At 45.4% G+C, this 18,527-nt stretch overlaps 1 protein-coding gene across 1 annotated transcript in view; it reads right to left on the minus strand.

Moving 5' to 3' along the window:
• The window catches only part of LOC144729706 (regulator of G-protein signaling 7-like), a 128,164-nt gene extending 110,043 nt beyond the window's left edge, over nt 1-18,121 (minus strand). Inside the window, exon 1 of the mRNA XM_078610144.1 lies at nt 18,010-18,121. Coding sequence (XP_078466270.1) covers nt 18,010-18,117 — 108 coding nt within the window. The 5' untranslated portion in view covers nt 18,118-18,121. The remainder of the gene's footprint in view (nt 1-18,009) is intronic.
• Nucleotides 18,122-18,527: the final 406 nt, after the last annotated feature.

Genomic DNA, 18,527 nt, shown 5'->3' on the forward strand with positions numbered 1-18,527 from the left:
AACTCCATTCCCATGGGCGTCAAGACGCCGTGCCCTGGCTTGCAGGAGAAGGCAGTGTGTCGCAAATATCCCCTTTGTCTGAGATAGAGTGTCGTTCTCTTGCACGCGTGGGTTGTCGCCGGTTGCTTTGGTTCCCGCCCTCATGTACAAACACTCGCTCGTTAGTTGACATTCAATAGACATTTTCTGTAAAATTTTAAGAGCCATAAGCAATTAGAAAATAACATTTACTACCCAGGAACAAAAATCGTGTTACATAGTGTTCTCATTTTAACAGCCCCGGAGGAATGATGAGCTGACTCGACCCCTGAGTGGGATTTGAACTCGCGCCTTCGCGATGGCTGCAGCCACGGCACTGTTCAGCGGGGTTGCGACGTTCAAACGGATCGCTCTGCTCTGTGCGCACTGCTTGGTAAAGATCTCTTTAAGGTGGCATGATCGGCTTCTCCCCTGTGCAAGTCTAATCAACCTTAGATATGTAACTCGATTTCATTGCTCCATTGCATACGCAATGACAACTGACACACACACACAATAGACAAAGATGTCCCCGTATGTGTACCTTAAACAGTGCTGTTTGTTAAGGTCAGCACAGCACATAAAGGAATGGAGTATAGCCAACGCCACACCGGGCCACCTTTGTCTCCCTAGCGCTGATGTTTTCATGGCACACCAGCTAGCCATTTAAGGTTGAGTCAACCTAGGGGAAGCCCAGGACTGGTTCAGATATCACTCACGGTTGATGTTAACCTAGGCCGGGAATCGGACTGAGGTTTCTGGGTGTGTACCACAATGCGCTAACCTCTGCGCCACTACTCGCCACATGCACACAAACACACACGTACCTGTACTATATAAATATCAAATATACATTTACCAGCTGCAACATGCATGGTTTCTCGAGCATGGCATGAGGGCTAGTGGCACGGACAGAAAATAAATGTGGGTTTTTTGCTCGATGAAAATAATGTTGGAATTTTATTTTCCACAAATCTTGTTGTTATTTTTTTTTTACACTCACGCAGTAACAGAACAGATTAACGGTGCACTACAATAATGCCCCTCTAATTGGCTCATTTGACATCAACACGCTCAATCAGAGCCGCACGGTGCTGTTATGGCACGGTGGCCACACGGCTACAAGGGGCTGCCGAGGTCACCGATAAAGCGCCCCGGCCCGACCGGGCCTGGTGCAGAAGCGCCGTCGTCATAGCGCTGTGCCGCGTCGCCAATTCAATTAACTCTTACGTTCATTATGATCGCATGTGTGGGGGGGGGGGGGGAAATCGAACGCTCTTGATTCACGGGCCCGGCAGGCGATGCCGTCCCCATTACGAGCGGCGGAATTTGACAAGGGCACGAAATTGCCAAGAGTTTTGTGGTGCACGTGGTCATCCGATGACACTCCGAGGTGGCGGTTGGCGAATCGCATACAATACAGATCGGAGCGACCGTGTTCGCGAGAGCCTTGCCTGCCCCCACATACATTCTTTCACACCGTACGTAGCCAAGCGTGCGAATCTGAGGTGCGGGGGAAAGGCAACAAACTTAACTCAAAAAAGCATATTCTTGGGTCTTTCGGTAAAGTCCCGTAGATAGGTTCAAAGAAAATAAAATAAATTAAAACTATCTACGTGACTTGACCGAAAGACCCAAGAATATGAATCCCTGCAGTCACGAAAGCTTTAAGTCAAAAAAGCAGTTCTAAAGAACGGAGTTTTCAATCTTGTTTTAACAGTGCAAAGCTGCGGTGACTTCCTAATAACAGAACGAAGAGCGTTCCAGATGGCCGCCTACATGCATCTGAAAGTGCGCGATGCAGTGACCGTCTTTGTTCGATGACTAGTAAAAAGAAAATGAAGTTGCCGTGCTTTCAAGTCAATGCTGTCACTAGGTACACAACTCCGGTGATGTCGCAGCAGTGCGATTTATGTACCTTTCAGTACAACGTCTACTGCGGTGATTCCCCTCGAGTGCAACCCTACCCTGCGGTGAAGTTTAAAGTAATTTTTAAAAGACACTGTTCACTAAAACAATGAAACTAGGCATACACTGAACAACATACACACTGAGCTGCCTCGTCCGTTAACAAAACACCAATTGCAAGAAGATATCGCAACTCAGCGAAACAAACGGTGGAGTAGCAATGGAAGAGAGCGAGGGAATGGGTCGGGGGCCAGGGGTGGGGGCGTGGAGGAGGCAGGGGGGGCGTAGGGGGTAGGAATATGAATTTTTTAATCTGATTTGAGGCATAGAGGAAGCTTAAATCGTACACGTGGGACAGGGCTGGAGCACACATCCCGGCCACGTATCTATGAAACGAGAGCTACTCATGTCTCGGTTACATCTTCCTTTAATGAGAAAATGTCAGTGAATTCTGAGTAATAATTAGTACGGTGGGATCACGTAAGCCTCTCTGGGATCGAATGCGCAGTGCACGGGGCAGTAACCTCGTGCCTGTCCTCCACGGGAACAACTACAACGCATTAATGCTCAATAACCCACACCGCGATGTTGCAGGCTCGTTAGCAAAGCAAGCCAAAATCGGCGAAAGTTTTATCGGGAGAAGATGGCGAATTAGTCACAGATAAGTCGGTTAAAATTTAACACGTAGGCTTTCGCGAGCAATATTATTCATAATATAGGTTTTTGGGTCGGATCGCGTTATTTATAAATGTGTCGTAACCCTCCACCACCCGACACGGCCAAACAGTAAAAAATGTGTCACGTTTTTCAAAGGACAAAATTATTCACTTCTTTAGCCCACCGGTGTGCTGAAGAGAGAATTATTTTGTCCTTTGAAAAACGTGACACATTTTTTACTGTTTGGCCGTGTCGGGTGGTGGAGGGTTACGACACATTTATAAATAACGCGATCTGACCCAAAAACCTATACTATCAGTTAAAAATTGTTGACGACTTGGCCAATATTACCGTGTGCCCGATTCTGGCCACACCGTTGCAGTACTGGGCTAATTATAAACAACCTGACTGAGCTTGCGGAATGTATCAATCCCACCACTGATGAATCCAGAGTTATTGCGATGCCTGACTGGCGATTAGGTGAGTGTTCGACTCGCAGTCGCAAGAGGTTGAATTCACAGTTGGACGTCAACTTAATTTTGTATTAAATAACTCCTCTTATCCGCAAGTGTAATACTCATGACTCATATTATCCACTGGGATTTTTGCACACAGCGTTGAAATGCGGTGTTTTTTCTGGAAGACTTTGCTGTTTTTTTCCAGGATTTTTCTGTTGCGTGTTGTCACATTAAGATGTTTCTTGTTCACGTTTTTGTTTTGTTGCGGTTGCACCCGAGTCAAGAGCCGCATGGCTCACAGGGTTATACTGTACCTAATAAATTAAACTGAAACTGAAACCACAAGTCCACAAAACTCATCTTACCTGCACCGTTATTCTCCCCCCCCCCCCCCCGAAAAAAAAAAATCTAAATTTGAAAACTAATTTCCTGCCTAAAATATTTTTTTAAAAATCACTAACACATGAGATGGACTTTTTATTTATTTTTAACAATAATGTCTAATAGTGTATTGTATTACATTGCTCTGTTTTTTTTTAATTTTTTACCTTTTCTTGTTTCATTGTATGTAATGGCAGAGATTAGGAATTAATAAAGTATAACCACAATCATATAAACTGAAATCTATTTTATAGCAATATATTGGGGGAGACATTTTGAGCATATTTGAATATTATAATTACAGCCTTGTCTGAACTGGTCCTGGGCCTCCCCTTCACCAACTCGCACTGACTAGCATGGTGAAGTATGGCCTTCATCCACTATCGGTAGATTGACAAAGAGGCTGTAAATTAGTATTATCATTATTATTTACTCTTTGCTATGACGTTGTCTACACCGATTCACGTCTGCCCATGTGACTGCTGACTTGAAAATTGCATTGTGGGTGTGACGGACGAAACACAAAGCGGAGACTTCTCATTGAATTCGCCGGCATCGTTAAACTCAATTCCAACGAAATGTAATTTGTTAAAGTAATAAATGAATTAACTTGTATCACTGATCGGTAACTGTTGCCACAATAGTATCACATTCAGTTTGTCTAATGCAATACAGCGATGCATTATATATATAATGCATGAATCCCGACGCGTCACCTGTGACGTATGTGGAATTCTTCTGAGGCCAACGTGATTTTCCATTAACAAGAACATTCACGTGCTCAAGGTCAAAACTGTATGTATCACGCACATGTCAAAAACGTTGATTTTGTATTTTTTTTGCGATTTTGTGCACTTGTAAAAAATAAACAGTCGGGGAGCACATGTCAAGAGCAGAGAGCAGAGCACCATCTTGTGCAGCACCTTCTACAGGTTGCGGCGGCGATGCATTTCTGAAAAACACAGCTCTGTAAGAGGCAAGGGTTGGTGGATCAGACGGAGATTTGTGAAACTCCCAAATGCGTTGGGTGCGACATTGTGATATGACAATTGGATTCATGAATCCTTCCGAGTGGCACTTTGAGTATTATCCCCTCATATGCGCAGGTTTTCTCTGGGCACTCCAATATATATGTTTTTCGAATGTCAAACACTAATTAATATAATTGGTCAGATATCCCAATGAAATAACCGGGAAAGCAACTCAGGAAATTGCTCTTGAACGCACCCGAAATGACGCCTGCCATGGAAATGGGGTGATGAAATCAGCTCGTGTGCAGATGCTGAGTGTGAATTATTCCATCTCAGGATCCCGAAAGTTGGCCACATTTTGGTGAGGCATTCATGCAGCGGTGAAGTGATCATGGCTGATGGTGATGATGAATTATTAATACATTTTGCACATGTTGAAGAGTACTTTTTCTTTCAATATAACTATTCTCTCACTCGTTGGCATCATTGCTGTTGGCTTTCATCACAACACAATGTACTTGAAAAATGTGACAACTATATTACTTTACTGTGGAGCATTAGACAAAAAAAAAACCATAATTACTACTATAATGAGCCAAGAATGTCTGTTTGTGTGTCCCGCGCTTGACGTCATTAATATTCATAAGCGGGTGGATTTTTACACTCACGCAGAAGAAGGTGGAGTGGAAATATTTGTTTCTTCACAAATTCGCTTTAAGTTTCACGTTTCTTTATTGAAAGTGGATCTAATAAATACTTCTACCCAACAACAAAGTAGATTTGGTGTCTTTATTTATTTCTTCAGCACTTGAGACAAAAGGTAAGTCTAATTTATGCTTCTACATTATGGTAAAATATACATTTCTCGGTGATTTTCCAGATATTGTATGGATTTCCTATTAATTTCAACCCCGGCGACCGAAAGCAAAAGAGAATAAAGTATCCGAGCCGTGAATTTAAACATATTGAAGGTCAGTTATATACAGTGCTTCAGTGACATTAAGTGAGGTGTTTTATGACATAGTTTCGTGCAATAATCACTGTCATTAATACAGTGCTACAGTGAACTACAGTGAAGTGTTTTATGACTTCGCTTTGTGCCAGATTCACTGCCATTAATACAGTGCTACAGTGAAATGCAGTGAAGTGTTTGATGACATACTTTCGTGAAAGATTCACTGCCATTAAATTTATAAAAGATACAATTATACTCTGCTCAAATTTTTCGTAAATATTACAGCTTCCGTCCTAGGACAGGCAAAAGGCTAGGTGGTATTATAAACAGGACCCTGCGGGGTGGGCTGGTAGGAACGAATATCCAAAGAATATAAGCATAATGTATTATTACACTTGTTAAGCCAGGAAAGCCCCACTGAGTCAAAAGGTTTTTGTAGGGTCCTGCCAAGTGTTTGCAGTAGGGATCGATGTTGTTACACGGACGGACGGACGGACGAACGGACGGACGGACGGACGATATAATCTATTGGTGGTCTGGTCCACTTCGTTCCTACCAGTATAATGCTTCCCATAACCCCCTTATTAATAGCCACATTTTTTGTAAATAGGTCAAAGTGCGTAATTTTCACTCAACGTGCAACACGATGTGGCTTAAACGATACAAAATTCAATATGTATCTACATGTACATACAGAGAGCATTTGATTTCCATGACATTGTCCTACCTCATGTCTGTTTAAGTTGTAAAACTTCACCCACACATATTGGCAATCCCTCTCACAATTGCGATGTTGTGAATTCAAATCCAGGTTGGGGGTCCACTCAGCGCATCACACCCTTCCATGGTCAATAAAACTAGTAGCACTTTGTGAGAAGCCAAGAGTGTTTTTCCTATGGCGTGACATGTCCTTGTCATAGGTATGAGTGCCAATGAATGCAGGAAATGCCAAATTCGTGTGCAAAGACAGTACTTTGTCTTTGATATACAGTGTACATTGACAAACATATATACATGATAAAGTAAAAGTTATTTGTCTGTGAGTCAGTCTGTCAATCAATCACAGCACTTGCATGCACAGGTCAAGCAAGGGCTCGTTCTGACCAGAAGCATCCAGCAACTGGTGGCATTGATAATCATCAACCTTTGACCCAAGTAAAAAAGAAAACCGTGACCAATAAAATGTTCACCATGCCACTCACATGGGGATTTTAGACATGTTCTACTCTCACCTTCCCGTTCACATAAAACCAAACTAAAGAGCGAGGAAGAACGGTTTTATAAAATGAAGACATGTTTTGGGTAACATGTATGGAAATAAAGGGTTTGTATATACAACTCATGTTGCACGTGTCCCTGAGGGTGCGCAGCGTGACATTTTCGAATGTTTTAAAAACGATTAAACTATAAACTATTTTTTTCCAGGTAAGGCCCAATGAGCCGTCATATAGAACTTTTTCAGAAGCGACCTGGTCACACGTGATATCTCAACGAAGTGGCTTATCAGCGTGAAAATGATTATCAGCCAAAAACTCTAAACACGCGTTTCTGTGGAGGGAAAACCCGGAGGACTCAGAGATAAATCCACACGACCACGGGGCAAGAGAGAGAGAACATGCTAACTACAAATATACAGCAGACGTCAGGGTCGGGATCGAACCCACAACCTCTTGTATACCAAGCGACCACGGGGAAAGAGAGAGAAAGAACATGCTAACTCCAAATATACAGCAGACGTCAGGGTCGGGATCGAACCCACGACCTCTTGTATACCAAGCGAACACGGGGAAAGAGAGAGAGAGAGAACATGCTAACTTCTTCTTGGTTCTTTTGGTAAAGTCACGTAGAAGGGAAGTAATAAAATAATAAAAATAAAACATAATGAAATAATTCTCAAACCAGCTTAAATAGACGCTCCAAGCGTGGTGGTGTTTCATTTAGACGCTGTCGCCTCGACAGACCTGGTCTTCACCTGAGGACAGCTGCTTGTGTTGTGGCCGAAACGTTGTGAGAATTATTTTATTATGTTTTATTTTTATTATTTTATTACTTCCCTGCAGTCACGAAAGCTTTAAATCGAAACATGCTAACTACAAATATACAGCAGACGTCAGGGTCGGGATCGAACCCACGACCTCTTGTATACCAAGCGAGGTAGTTAACATATCTTTACCGTGGCACCCTGTACTGTAGCAGAAATAATAACAGTTTAGTAATTGCGTGTTCTCCCCATGGCCGCGTGGATTTTTCCTCCGGGTCCTCCGGTTTTGCTTTCACATTTAGCAACATGCGTTTAGAGTATTTGGCCGCTATATATTTCCACTTGATAAGCTACTTCGTTGAGCTGTCATTTGTGAGTAGGTCGTTTCTGAAAAAAGAGCTGTATAGCTCAGTGGGTCTTACCTGGTCAAACACAAATAATTTCGTGAAAAAAATAAAAGGCTGTTACTGTTCGTATTGTGTGTGTACAGTTGGACAGGTGAAATTCAAAAGCACCTCTATAGAAGATAAGACAACTGCTGGGACTCCGAATGGTTAAAAAGAGCACCCTGTAGCTCTCTCTCTCTCACAAACAACAAGACAAAGACAAAACTCCCCCGTATAGCCTTAACAAACTGTAGGGGCAAGTGCTGTTAGCAGGCACCTATGAAGGCCTCAACGGTAAACGAGGGGGTGGGTGGCCAGAACCACGCCCGACCGCCTTTGTCTCCTCAGTGGCGTGTTTATACACCGCACCAGGTACTCATTTGAGGCTGAGCCGACCTAGGGGAGGCCCAGGCCTGGTTAAAAAAAATCGCCACTGGTGTTGGCCGTGAACGGGAATCTAACCCGGATCGCCGGGTTCATAGCACAGCGCACTAACCGCTACACCACCGCTTCCCGATCTAAAAAAAAACACACAAACACACACAAACAAGCGATCCGTTCTCACATCACAAAGGCCATTCATCACCCCGGCAGCCTGGAAAGCGCAGAGAAACGCTTTGGGAAGCTGAGCATCCTTTACTGCTCCGTCGCAACCCCACACCGCCAAACACCAGACGAGAACGCCAATGTAATAGGCAATGCGGGCACGTCGCTTGGATACAACGCCTGGTATCCGACTCGGTGTATATCGCTCTGACGTTAGAGCAATACGTTTCTGGCTCTTAGCACTCGCCCCGGCAGTCCGTGTGGCTTAATGGGAGGTCGCCAATCGTCTCTGTCCATGTGATGTTGCGGGTACAATACAGCATCACGTATCCTCGACACGCTGGGGAATACTGGGGCAGAGGCAGATATGTGAAAATGACTAATGGATGAACACCCATACGGAATTCCTATGTGGCACCACCGTGCGCATGTAGGTCACGTGGACATAAAGCGCAAGCTAAAGGTGGGGACAATGCTCGGCCGTGCTTTAAAAGTGAACGAATGTAAGCGAGACCAAGGTCAGATTTGTGAACATTTAGAGAAAATGTCACACAGAGATCCTCCACAGGGTGTGGGCGATTATATAATGAGTGAGGATGGGTGGTGTGGCGGTCGGATATGCGACGTCGTGCTCTACTAAGGTCCTACTTTTAAATCATACATCTTGTCAGAGCAAGTGCGGTCAGTAGGCATCTATTGGGAGACATGGCAGGTCACACAATAGGTGTGGTAAGGCCAACAGCGTGCCCAGATTCCTTTGTCTCTCAGGCAGTGGTGTTGACTCCACGTTTGGTAAATCGCTTTAGGATCACTCAGCTTCGTGGAAGCCCAGGCCAGGTTCAGTTAGGCAATCACTGCTGGTGCTCAGGTGTGGCCACGAATTGAACTTGGATCGCCAGGATCATAGGGCAATAACGTAACCACTATAACAGACTGTCGGGGCAAGTGCTGTTAGCGGGCACCAATGAAGGCTCGCACGGCACACGAGGGGGTGGGAGGCCAGCACCACAGTGGCCATGTTTTACACACTGCACCCATTTAAGGCAGAATCATCACCGATGTTGGCTGTGAGGAGGAATCTAACGCGGGTGGTCGGTTTTGTAGCCACTTTGCCACCGCTCCCCGCCCACACACATACAAATATGGACCACAACTGATGTCAGCGGTGGCTGGGAATGAAATTAAGGTCACCAGGTTTGTAGCATAGTGCACCAAACAACCGTGTCACTGCTTCCCACATTCGCAAAGAGACAAAAACAACCGCCATTCACCACTGGGTGGTGGTGACATCGCCACGGCGCCTGTGCCAGGCTAAGTGCACTATAAGGTCACGTGATGCAAAGAGACTCGCGCGCTTAAACACGCACAAACGACGCTCTTATGAAGCACCGAGTGGAATAAAAAATCTTCACGGATGTCTCCTGTAATGGCATCGCCTGTGGGCAGTAGAGATGTGTCCATCGTGCTCACTTTGTGTCCAGCGCACTTTGCTTGTGTTTTATGATCATACATTATCAATGTTTGCTCCAGGCTTACTTGTTACTGGCACATTCCCTTTTCCTAGACCTTTGCCCTGACAAAAGAATCTCGTACCGACTATTAATCATATGCACTGCACCACATTACATTGAAGATTTCTGCAGTATGTTTTATGGGATGCTTTAAGAATTTTAAAATCCCTTTATATTGCGACGTGAATTTTTCGGTCCCGTTATGATCCATTGATTATGACGACGACACATCTGCAGCACCCTATACAAGACCGAAACTTGAAATGCCACGCATTTTATTGTGCTCGGCAAAGCCCTTTCGTTGGCATTTGATCTCCAAAACAATAATAACACCGTAACTTGAAAGAGATAATCCATCGGAGCATTTGAAATCTAGAACTGCCCCACAGAGGCTTGCAAAATTCCTTCCCATCACAACAAACGTGTAACCACACATATCCACCAAAGAACCCCTCTGGCTCTGAAGGTGTTATCAAAGCATATCACTCGGATAGCACCGTTATGTGAGCATAATTGAAAATTAGATATGGAATGTCTTTTTTTAAAGCAGAAATAACCCTAAAACAAAAGACCCACACATCCTGCTATGTATTATAATAAATGAGATCATTATCTCATGCTACTGGTGTGTGCGTGTTGTTGTTGGTGGTGGTGGTGAGTACTTGGTGCGGTTTGTAAACATCACCACTGAGGGAGGCAAAGGCGGTCGGGCGTGAGACTGGCCACCCACCCCTTCGTGTACCGTGCCGGCCTTCATAGGTGCTTGCTTATCAGCACTTGGCCCAAAAAGTCTATTAAGGCTATACAGGGCATCCTTGCCTTTGTTTGGTTGTCGTTGAGCACGACGATTGAACACATTTCAGCGGGCAGAAAGTCCAACCTTTAGGCTCAGAGGCCTAACTATCGAGTGTGCAGGCGGTGCAACTGCACCTGGGCCCATGAGCCAGAGGGGACCAGGTGCCGGCCTTCCAAGGTTGGAGGGAAATTGGACTGAGGATTTTCAAAGTATGGTATTTCATTCCTTCCAACCAGAGCCAATGTCACCCACACTCGGGTACCCGTATTTGGGGATAAGTAACGTCTTTGTCAGAAAAGCATCCTCACAAAGGTGGCCTCTGAATTCCACATCCCAGCATCTTATTTCTAAGGCACAGAAACCACATTCAACGACCTGCGTACAGTAGTTTGTTGGGGACAATTTATCATACACAGGGTTGCCATAGGCCTGTGAAAATGTATCCCTACTTGATGTTTGTCATCACGACCTATGTAACCGCGCTTGTGTCACTAAGGTCTGTACTGTATAACGTGTGCGATCACAGGAGGCCCGTGAAATCGAGCCTAGCAGCTCATTCGGCACTTCCTGTTGAAATAAATAAAATCTATTTGAATCTGTGTAACATCATGTGAGGATATTACACAGGAAAACAAACAGTTCCGTTTATAGCACACACACATTTATTATTATTACACTGCGTGACAGTGTCCACGATTGTCGCTTTCCTGACTTTGTGTTGGGTTTAGGTGTGAGTGTTTGTTATGTTTACGTGTTATGGGTATTACAATTATCAGAATCAAGTAAAACGTGACACACACCGTAGCATAGGATTATAGCTTTTTTTATCGCAAGAACGACAGCGACACACTGACTATCTGGAGATGTTTCTGCCGAGTGCTGTAAATTCTGGGAAGGTGTGGGGCACGTGTCAGTCGCCCATCATAACTTACGTATTAATATTGCCAAATTACAATTGTACTCAACATGTTTAAGTTGTCATTTCGTTTGAGTCATGTTTTATTCTATAGGGTCACGGTAAAACAGGGTTGCGGACCCGATGGCCTGTGGGATGGGACATCATACGTGGGGCCTACCACTTCCAAATGGCACCAAACGACATTGATGCATCACTGCAAGCATCTTAGCCATACTAATCGGGTACTGGAGGGGAATGTTTTCGAGGTGGCAAAAACACTGCATCTCTAATTTTAACACTTAGTTGGATGAATGGTTCACGGCCATCTTCAGGCTATCATCACTCAGTACATAACAATGAGCACCACTTTGTGTAATTATGACGGTGGTCATCCTATTAACAGTAATGGCCGTTACTACTGAGGGCTACCAATAAACGCGTGCACTTCTGTACTTTTGTTCGAGTGCGAAACTTTTCCTTTACATTACTGTAAAAAAAATCCATAAATTTCTGAGATTGCGTTGGCAGTGGTATACATACACAAGTGACCAAAACTCAACACACATATATCAACAGCACTGCCCTAACGAGACAAAATAATATATAAAAAGTGACCTTTTGGTGTAATGGCCCTTCTTCATAGCCTCTCTCTGCTCTATAGTTTCAGGTTTCAAGTTTATTTTCTTTAACCATGTGAGAACTCAAGTTACCAGAATACAGTAATTTCATTGCAAAATTGACCTGGGCCATTGGTCTGCCAGTCGGGGGCGATGATTGCTGTGTGTGTCTGTAATCTGAATCAAGTCATTTGTGGGTACTTTAAAAACGTGGCAAATTTTAACCTTGACGTTGGCACACAATGGCCTAGTCTTGCGAATGACGTCAGGAGACCTTTAACGTCCCATGGGAAGCGGGCGACGCGTAGTATTATCATGGTTACCTCACCGGCAGTATTAATCAAGGCAGTCGTTGGATTCGAACCGCGGGCCTCTGGAACAAGCGGCGAACACGCTACCGCTGGGCCGCGTCACCACTCACGGAGAAGCGGCATTTTCCAAAATATATTCTTTTCCTCTTTAGGGCAATGCTATTGACAAATATATTGGGTTTTTGTACATTTTACAGCTTCTCTGAGGTATATATTTAAAAAAAGAAAATTGCCATTGAATTGCATTTGTAACACATTTAATCGAGCGATGGACATAATGAGTGATTCATCACAGCTCACGACCAACAATCTATTTGCTGCCTGGTCGGTAAATGTGCATCCATCTGGTCATAAAAAATATTGGATACACATTGCTGTGCCGGTTTAACACGACGGATGCAACAATACCGCATTGTTACAATTGCAATATGATTTTTATAGAGCATCCCAATGTAAACCGGGTCTCAAGATGCTGGGCAAAATAAGGGGGGCATGCGTATGAGGGGGGGGGGGGGGCAGTGAATACAGTGGCTTATCATCGTTTTTTGTTGTCCACGTGACCACGTTGGGAGAAATGACAAGCAGGCAGTGTGGTGAGGGGGCGACTGTCAAACACGAGGCACACAGCAACGCCACTGAGACAACGACACTGCGAGTGAATTCAATACAGTTGGCATTTACGAGCGGCACAATCAATAAAAGCGCGTTTTGTCCATTTCCATTAAATATTAAATAGCAAAAAAAAGGGGGGGCTTGGGGTTTTTTGTTCCCGAAAATAAGTACCATTGACCAAATGAAAGCTGAGAAATATTGAACAGTGCACGGTGTGATATTTTACTACTGCATTGAATTAACGGCGTCAGCCCATCCCGCGAAGACTCCATAGCATTGCCCGCAAGCCAGGGTCGCCGGTAGTCTATTTTATAATTAATAAAAATTGACAACACTTTTGTCAGTCCACTGCAGGATGAAGGCCTCTCCACATCATTTGACCGCAGGGGTTGTTTGACCATACTTCACCAAACTGTGTTAGCAGTTATGGGCTGGTAAGGTGAGGGGCACAACCCGGTTTTTGTATTTCGCCCTGCACTGATGTCATCCGTGGTTGGGAATTGATCTTAGGTTGGCGGATTCAACGTGCAGTGCGCTAACCACCGTTCCACTGCTCGTCTCATTTGGACAACTGTCACCACATAAAATTGCCCGTCATCTTCTCTCGATGTCGATGCAGAGCAACAACTGCAATTTCACATTCAGGTGGTCAGGCCAGACAGCCACGTTCAGGAGCAGTGGAGTGTTATCGCTGTGATGTCTCCGTCGTATTTGTGGATCGGGGAATTGCGTCGTTACACGTTGTACGGTCTGTTCTGGGTGACCCCAGTCGCACACTGCTACAGGAGAGTTTTATTTTTTATTTTTCCATTTGTGCATCAGGTATCCGTATCTGCCATGGTTTTTGCAGATGCGATTTAGGGTTGACTAACGAGCTCCGTGGAAGATCAAACCCAAGGAGTTCGTAATTATTGAGTAGTTATTGTTACGTGTTAGTGCTGGCATCCCTTAAAACCCTTAACACCGGAATTATATTCCAGTACTTTACTATGACCAAATTATCTTGAATGTGTCCGATCTCATCAAATCTATAAAGCTAAGTAGGGATCATGCCTGATTAGTACCTTGATACGAGATTGCCTGGGAATTACACTGTATTCCCAGGCAATCTCGTGTCTGAGATGTTATAGACTAGGTGTGCAGGAGATGGCAATACATAAATTGATTTTGAATCGATCTGCACAGTGCTTGGAGCTGTATCCCTGAGTACACGTGATGGGTTCTCTCCAGGCTCTCCGGTTTCCTTCCACATGAAAGTCTAACACTTGATAAGTGAAAATAATCAAAAATCTCAACTCAAGATCATCCTGAAAAAAAGTCTCAAAACTCAGCGAGGCTTTGCTACATGAATAAAGGACATTCATTTTTATTATAATTTTGTATTTTTTCTTATAAAAGCCCAGCGTTCCGTTTGTCTGTGAACTACATGATACGAGCCTTTCAGAAGGCCTGAATCAAAAAGTTATGGAAAGTTGGATCAACTTTCTACCCCCATATCTGGGGGGGGGGGGGGGTCCACTTCCTATAACTTTTTGATTCAGACCTTCTGAAAGGCTCTCATAATTTAAGCTGATGGGCAAACGGTCAAACAGAACGCCTGACTTTTATAATATGAAGATTGCCAATTTTTCATTTTCACGTTATAATTTTTCCCAAAAATAATAACATTTAAAAGTAGACAAAACACTGACCTATGACCTCGTGACGTCAGATCGTTTCCCAGCCATGGCCAACATCAGTGGGGAGTGCTATCTCAACCGGTCCTGGGCGATAACCGGCTCAAACCAGCGTGGTGAAGTATGGTCAAACAGGCCTCATATCTGGCAAGGTGTGAGAGGCCCTTCATCCAGCAGTGGATTGACAAAGGGCCTTGAAAATAACGTAGTTAACAATAACATAAAGCGTTATAGTGGCCTCTAGTGGCCGAATGGGTCATATAATCCGATTACACGCACCATATATGAATCAAAAGTGTGAATTATTTCGCAGACACAAGTTGTATATTACATACCGATTAAGAGTCACGACACACTATTAATGCTGCTCTCGTAGCGTTGCTCTATGAAAATCTGGATTGCTGGGTGGTTCGCATGGAACGGAGGTCAAAACCACTGATACAGAGCGCATCCGATTGGAATCCATTTCACGTGTCACTAAAATCCATCCCTGCTTTTAAAGCGTACTTCAAGGGGCTCAGTGCTATGTCGGTCCCACCGCAATTACTGAAACTCCCAGGTGCCTCCAATTAGTGCATGTTTGGTTGCTCATATATGATATTAATATGAATGCACTGGCTCGTACAAGTGCACACGTGGCCACGGGGCAAAGCCCACAGAGAACGAGCGTGCATTGAGAAATACGGCCAGGTTAAAAATGTTGATTGCTGCACCGCCTTTGCACAATGTAATGACATGCGCGCAGAGTGAGCGGCCAAACCTATTATTAATTTAAACCCCAAGATGCGTCCGAATGGGAAGACAAGGGAGCGCTCCTCACGAACTAATCAATGCACGTGCAGTTTGACAGAAAACAAGAAAGCGAGTTTGTTTCGAAGACCAGACACACACACGCGATTTGTACACGTGGTTTGTACACGTGGTTAAGCACACAAAGACAAAGATCCCCCGTATAGCCTTGACCAGACTGTTGGGGCAAGTGCTGTTGAAGGTCGGCACGGTACATGAGGCGTGATGGCCCATACCACACCCGGCTGCCTTTGTCTCCCCAGTGTCGACCTGCTTGTCAAGTGCACCCATGTGTGAACACACACACCAACACAAGCTGAACAAAGAAGGCGTGAATTTTCCAGGGTGCAAACAAAACAGTGTGCCATTACTCGGACGTGACGCGTGTCAGAAAAATTGCCGTCTCCGCGGACCAGGCGAGGTCATGTAGGCACGGCAGCAAATCACCTCAAATTTGGAAGCTCAAAAGCCAGTGTGAAATAAATATTTCGGCCTCCAGAGACCTGCTGCAACACTTGCAAAACAAGATCTACGCCAGCAGCGAAGGCAGGAAACTTGTTGGCCCATGTCTTGTTTGCTGGGACACCGGCAGAGGTAAAGCACAGCCCGATTCAAGTCAGGGACACGCTGACGGATTCCGATGACACAAACGGATAGGAACGTTTTCGCGGTGCGATAATCAGCACACTGGGCGCTTGCCACCAAGAGGTCACCCACTAGATTCACTCTCTTGGCGCGGCAATTGAAACAACATCGCCGGGCTTTAAGAGACTCGCTTACACCGCAGCTAGTAGGCCGTGTGTGGTGGGGTCAAGTGTGGGTGTTGCCACCTCATCCAAGACGAATTGCCAGCATGTAAACGAAGGCAAAATACCATCTCGAGAAGGGATATCTGAAGCTTCCTCTAGCAGAGGCCCTTTGGCGTGAGCAAGCAACTATCTTTCACCTGATAATTGTTTTTTTACCCTTCTATCTGGCAACAAAACTGACACCTTTTTTACAAGGAGTCATGTTTGCATAGACCACAATACCTGTAGTCATAATGCAAACAAAAAACATAACTCTGTATGCACTGTCCTTGAAGTTGATTGGTCCACACCCGAGACAGCTTTCCTTAGAGCCGAGTCTCACATGGGTTGGACCAGATGACGCCAAAAGGTGTCAGTTTTGTTGCCAGATAGAAGGGTAAAAAAACAATGATCATATTTTTTACTGGCAAATGAGGTTCCAATGGTGTAAATACCTTTCACCTGTAAAGGACGGACGACATACTTAACAGCGCTGGCTCACTGAATGCCACCAGCCACACACACACACACACCTTTCCGCTGTACGCAGCGAGCATGCCAAAGAGGCCCTAATTGTACAATCAGCAATGTGATTGCCGACAGGGAACCCACGTGTGTAATCACAGGCACCGGTCCTTGTGAAGCCGGCCACGGGGTCTTTTTAAGCGAGCGAGAGAGTGGCTGTTGGTACAGAGCACCGCAGAAAACCGAGTCTGGGGAATCTGCGTTTCGTGCTCACGTGAGGCCCCGCTATTTCGAAACTATTTTGGATGACGCGGGGTCAACGGAAGACCGCTCGCGAACACTATCGAGTTCTGCGGAGATTCCAAATAAAATCCTTGTCGACGACCCCACCATTGCTCCGCGCGGCTTTGATCTGCCAAACTAACGGTGCTCCATCAGCCGCTTCAGTTTTATTTTCAGTTCCATTTATTTGGTATAGCCCTGTGAGCCATTCGGCTCTTGAATCTGGTGCAACCAGAACAGCAACTGGTCGCTGCTAAAACCACACACCTCGTCCTGCACAAGTGGAGACCTAAAGACAACCCACAGTGTGACTGCGGCCACCCGAACCAGACAAAGGAACCCGCATCCTACGCCCGCTCTCTGGCGGACTGTGCAGGATTAGTCGCGCTAACTCGCGAAGCTATCGCACGGCTCGCAGACTTAAACTGGGACGTGTGATTTGCACAGACTTGCCATACGCTCGAGAGAAACGGCCAGCAAACAATCTTCATCTGTCACTGCAGGCGTGTTAGCCGCACTGATTGGATGCTAGGATTTATTTTCGACCTGGAAATACCGTGTTTTAGTATTTTAGCGTAGCCAACTCTGTCACTGTGATGCCCTCTGTATACTGGCAAACTTTTTTTTCGCAGTGATTGCGTCATTGGACAACATAACAAACAGTCATTTCGTTTACAGTACATGGAACGTGCTTGAATGCCTCAGCATCTCAAAGCGCCGTACGCCACATTTTATTTCTAATAATTTCAAGGGCACCCCCCCCCCGTGGCAGCTATCCCTGTGCGGCACAAAATGACTGAGCACCAGCCTGTAGGTGGGCATTAGTATGCCAGTAGGGGGCGATGGTTGCCCTGTGTAATCCCAAATGAGATACGTGTTAACGCGTATAGTGTGTGGCCCACCAAAGCCATTTGTTCGTGCTTTTCGGCCGTCAGTAAGGAAAGGGGTTACCCCACCGCTGGCGTCAAGGTGTGTAGATTGGCAAGGGATACGCAGGGCTCACCTTCCTGTAGACCAGCATGTTGGGCGACTCTTCGTGGAGTCCTCCGCTCTCGCGGGGGAGCGGGCCCCCTTGCGACGACTGAGCCGCTGGCTCCAGCACCTGCGCCATGACGCACGCCCTGGTGCCGACAACGCACAAGCAGAGGCGTGAGCGCGATGCAATTGTGTCCACGGTTCGTGTGACCTCGCCACCGTTCAATCCCACCAAGGCGAGCTCCAGCCGTCCTGTCCGCGTCACTCCGTCATCAGCACCCACTAAACCAATTGTACTGAAGTGTCATCATTGCAGACGTACACTTACAGCAATTTCTTATCAAGCGACAATGTGGATGAGTGTCTCGCCCAATACCATGCGGGTAGTGGGTTGTTTATTTGACCATACTTCACCGTGCTGGTTTGTAAGTGTTGGTGATGGCGGGGGCATGGATGTTGAAGCTAGGTTTGCCACATTGTGCGGTTGGAAGGAATTCCTTTGTTGTACAATACCACGATCAGGTACCAGGATTGTGTTGAACTTAA

The sequence above is a fragment of the Lampetra planeri genome, chromosome 33 (assembly GCF_965212315.1).
Source record: "Lampetra planeri chromosome 33, kcLamPlan1.2.h2, whole genome shotgun sequence".
NCBI lineage: Eukaryota > Metazoa > Chordata > Hyperoartia > Petromyzontiformes > Petromyzontidae > Lampetra > Lampetra planeri.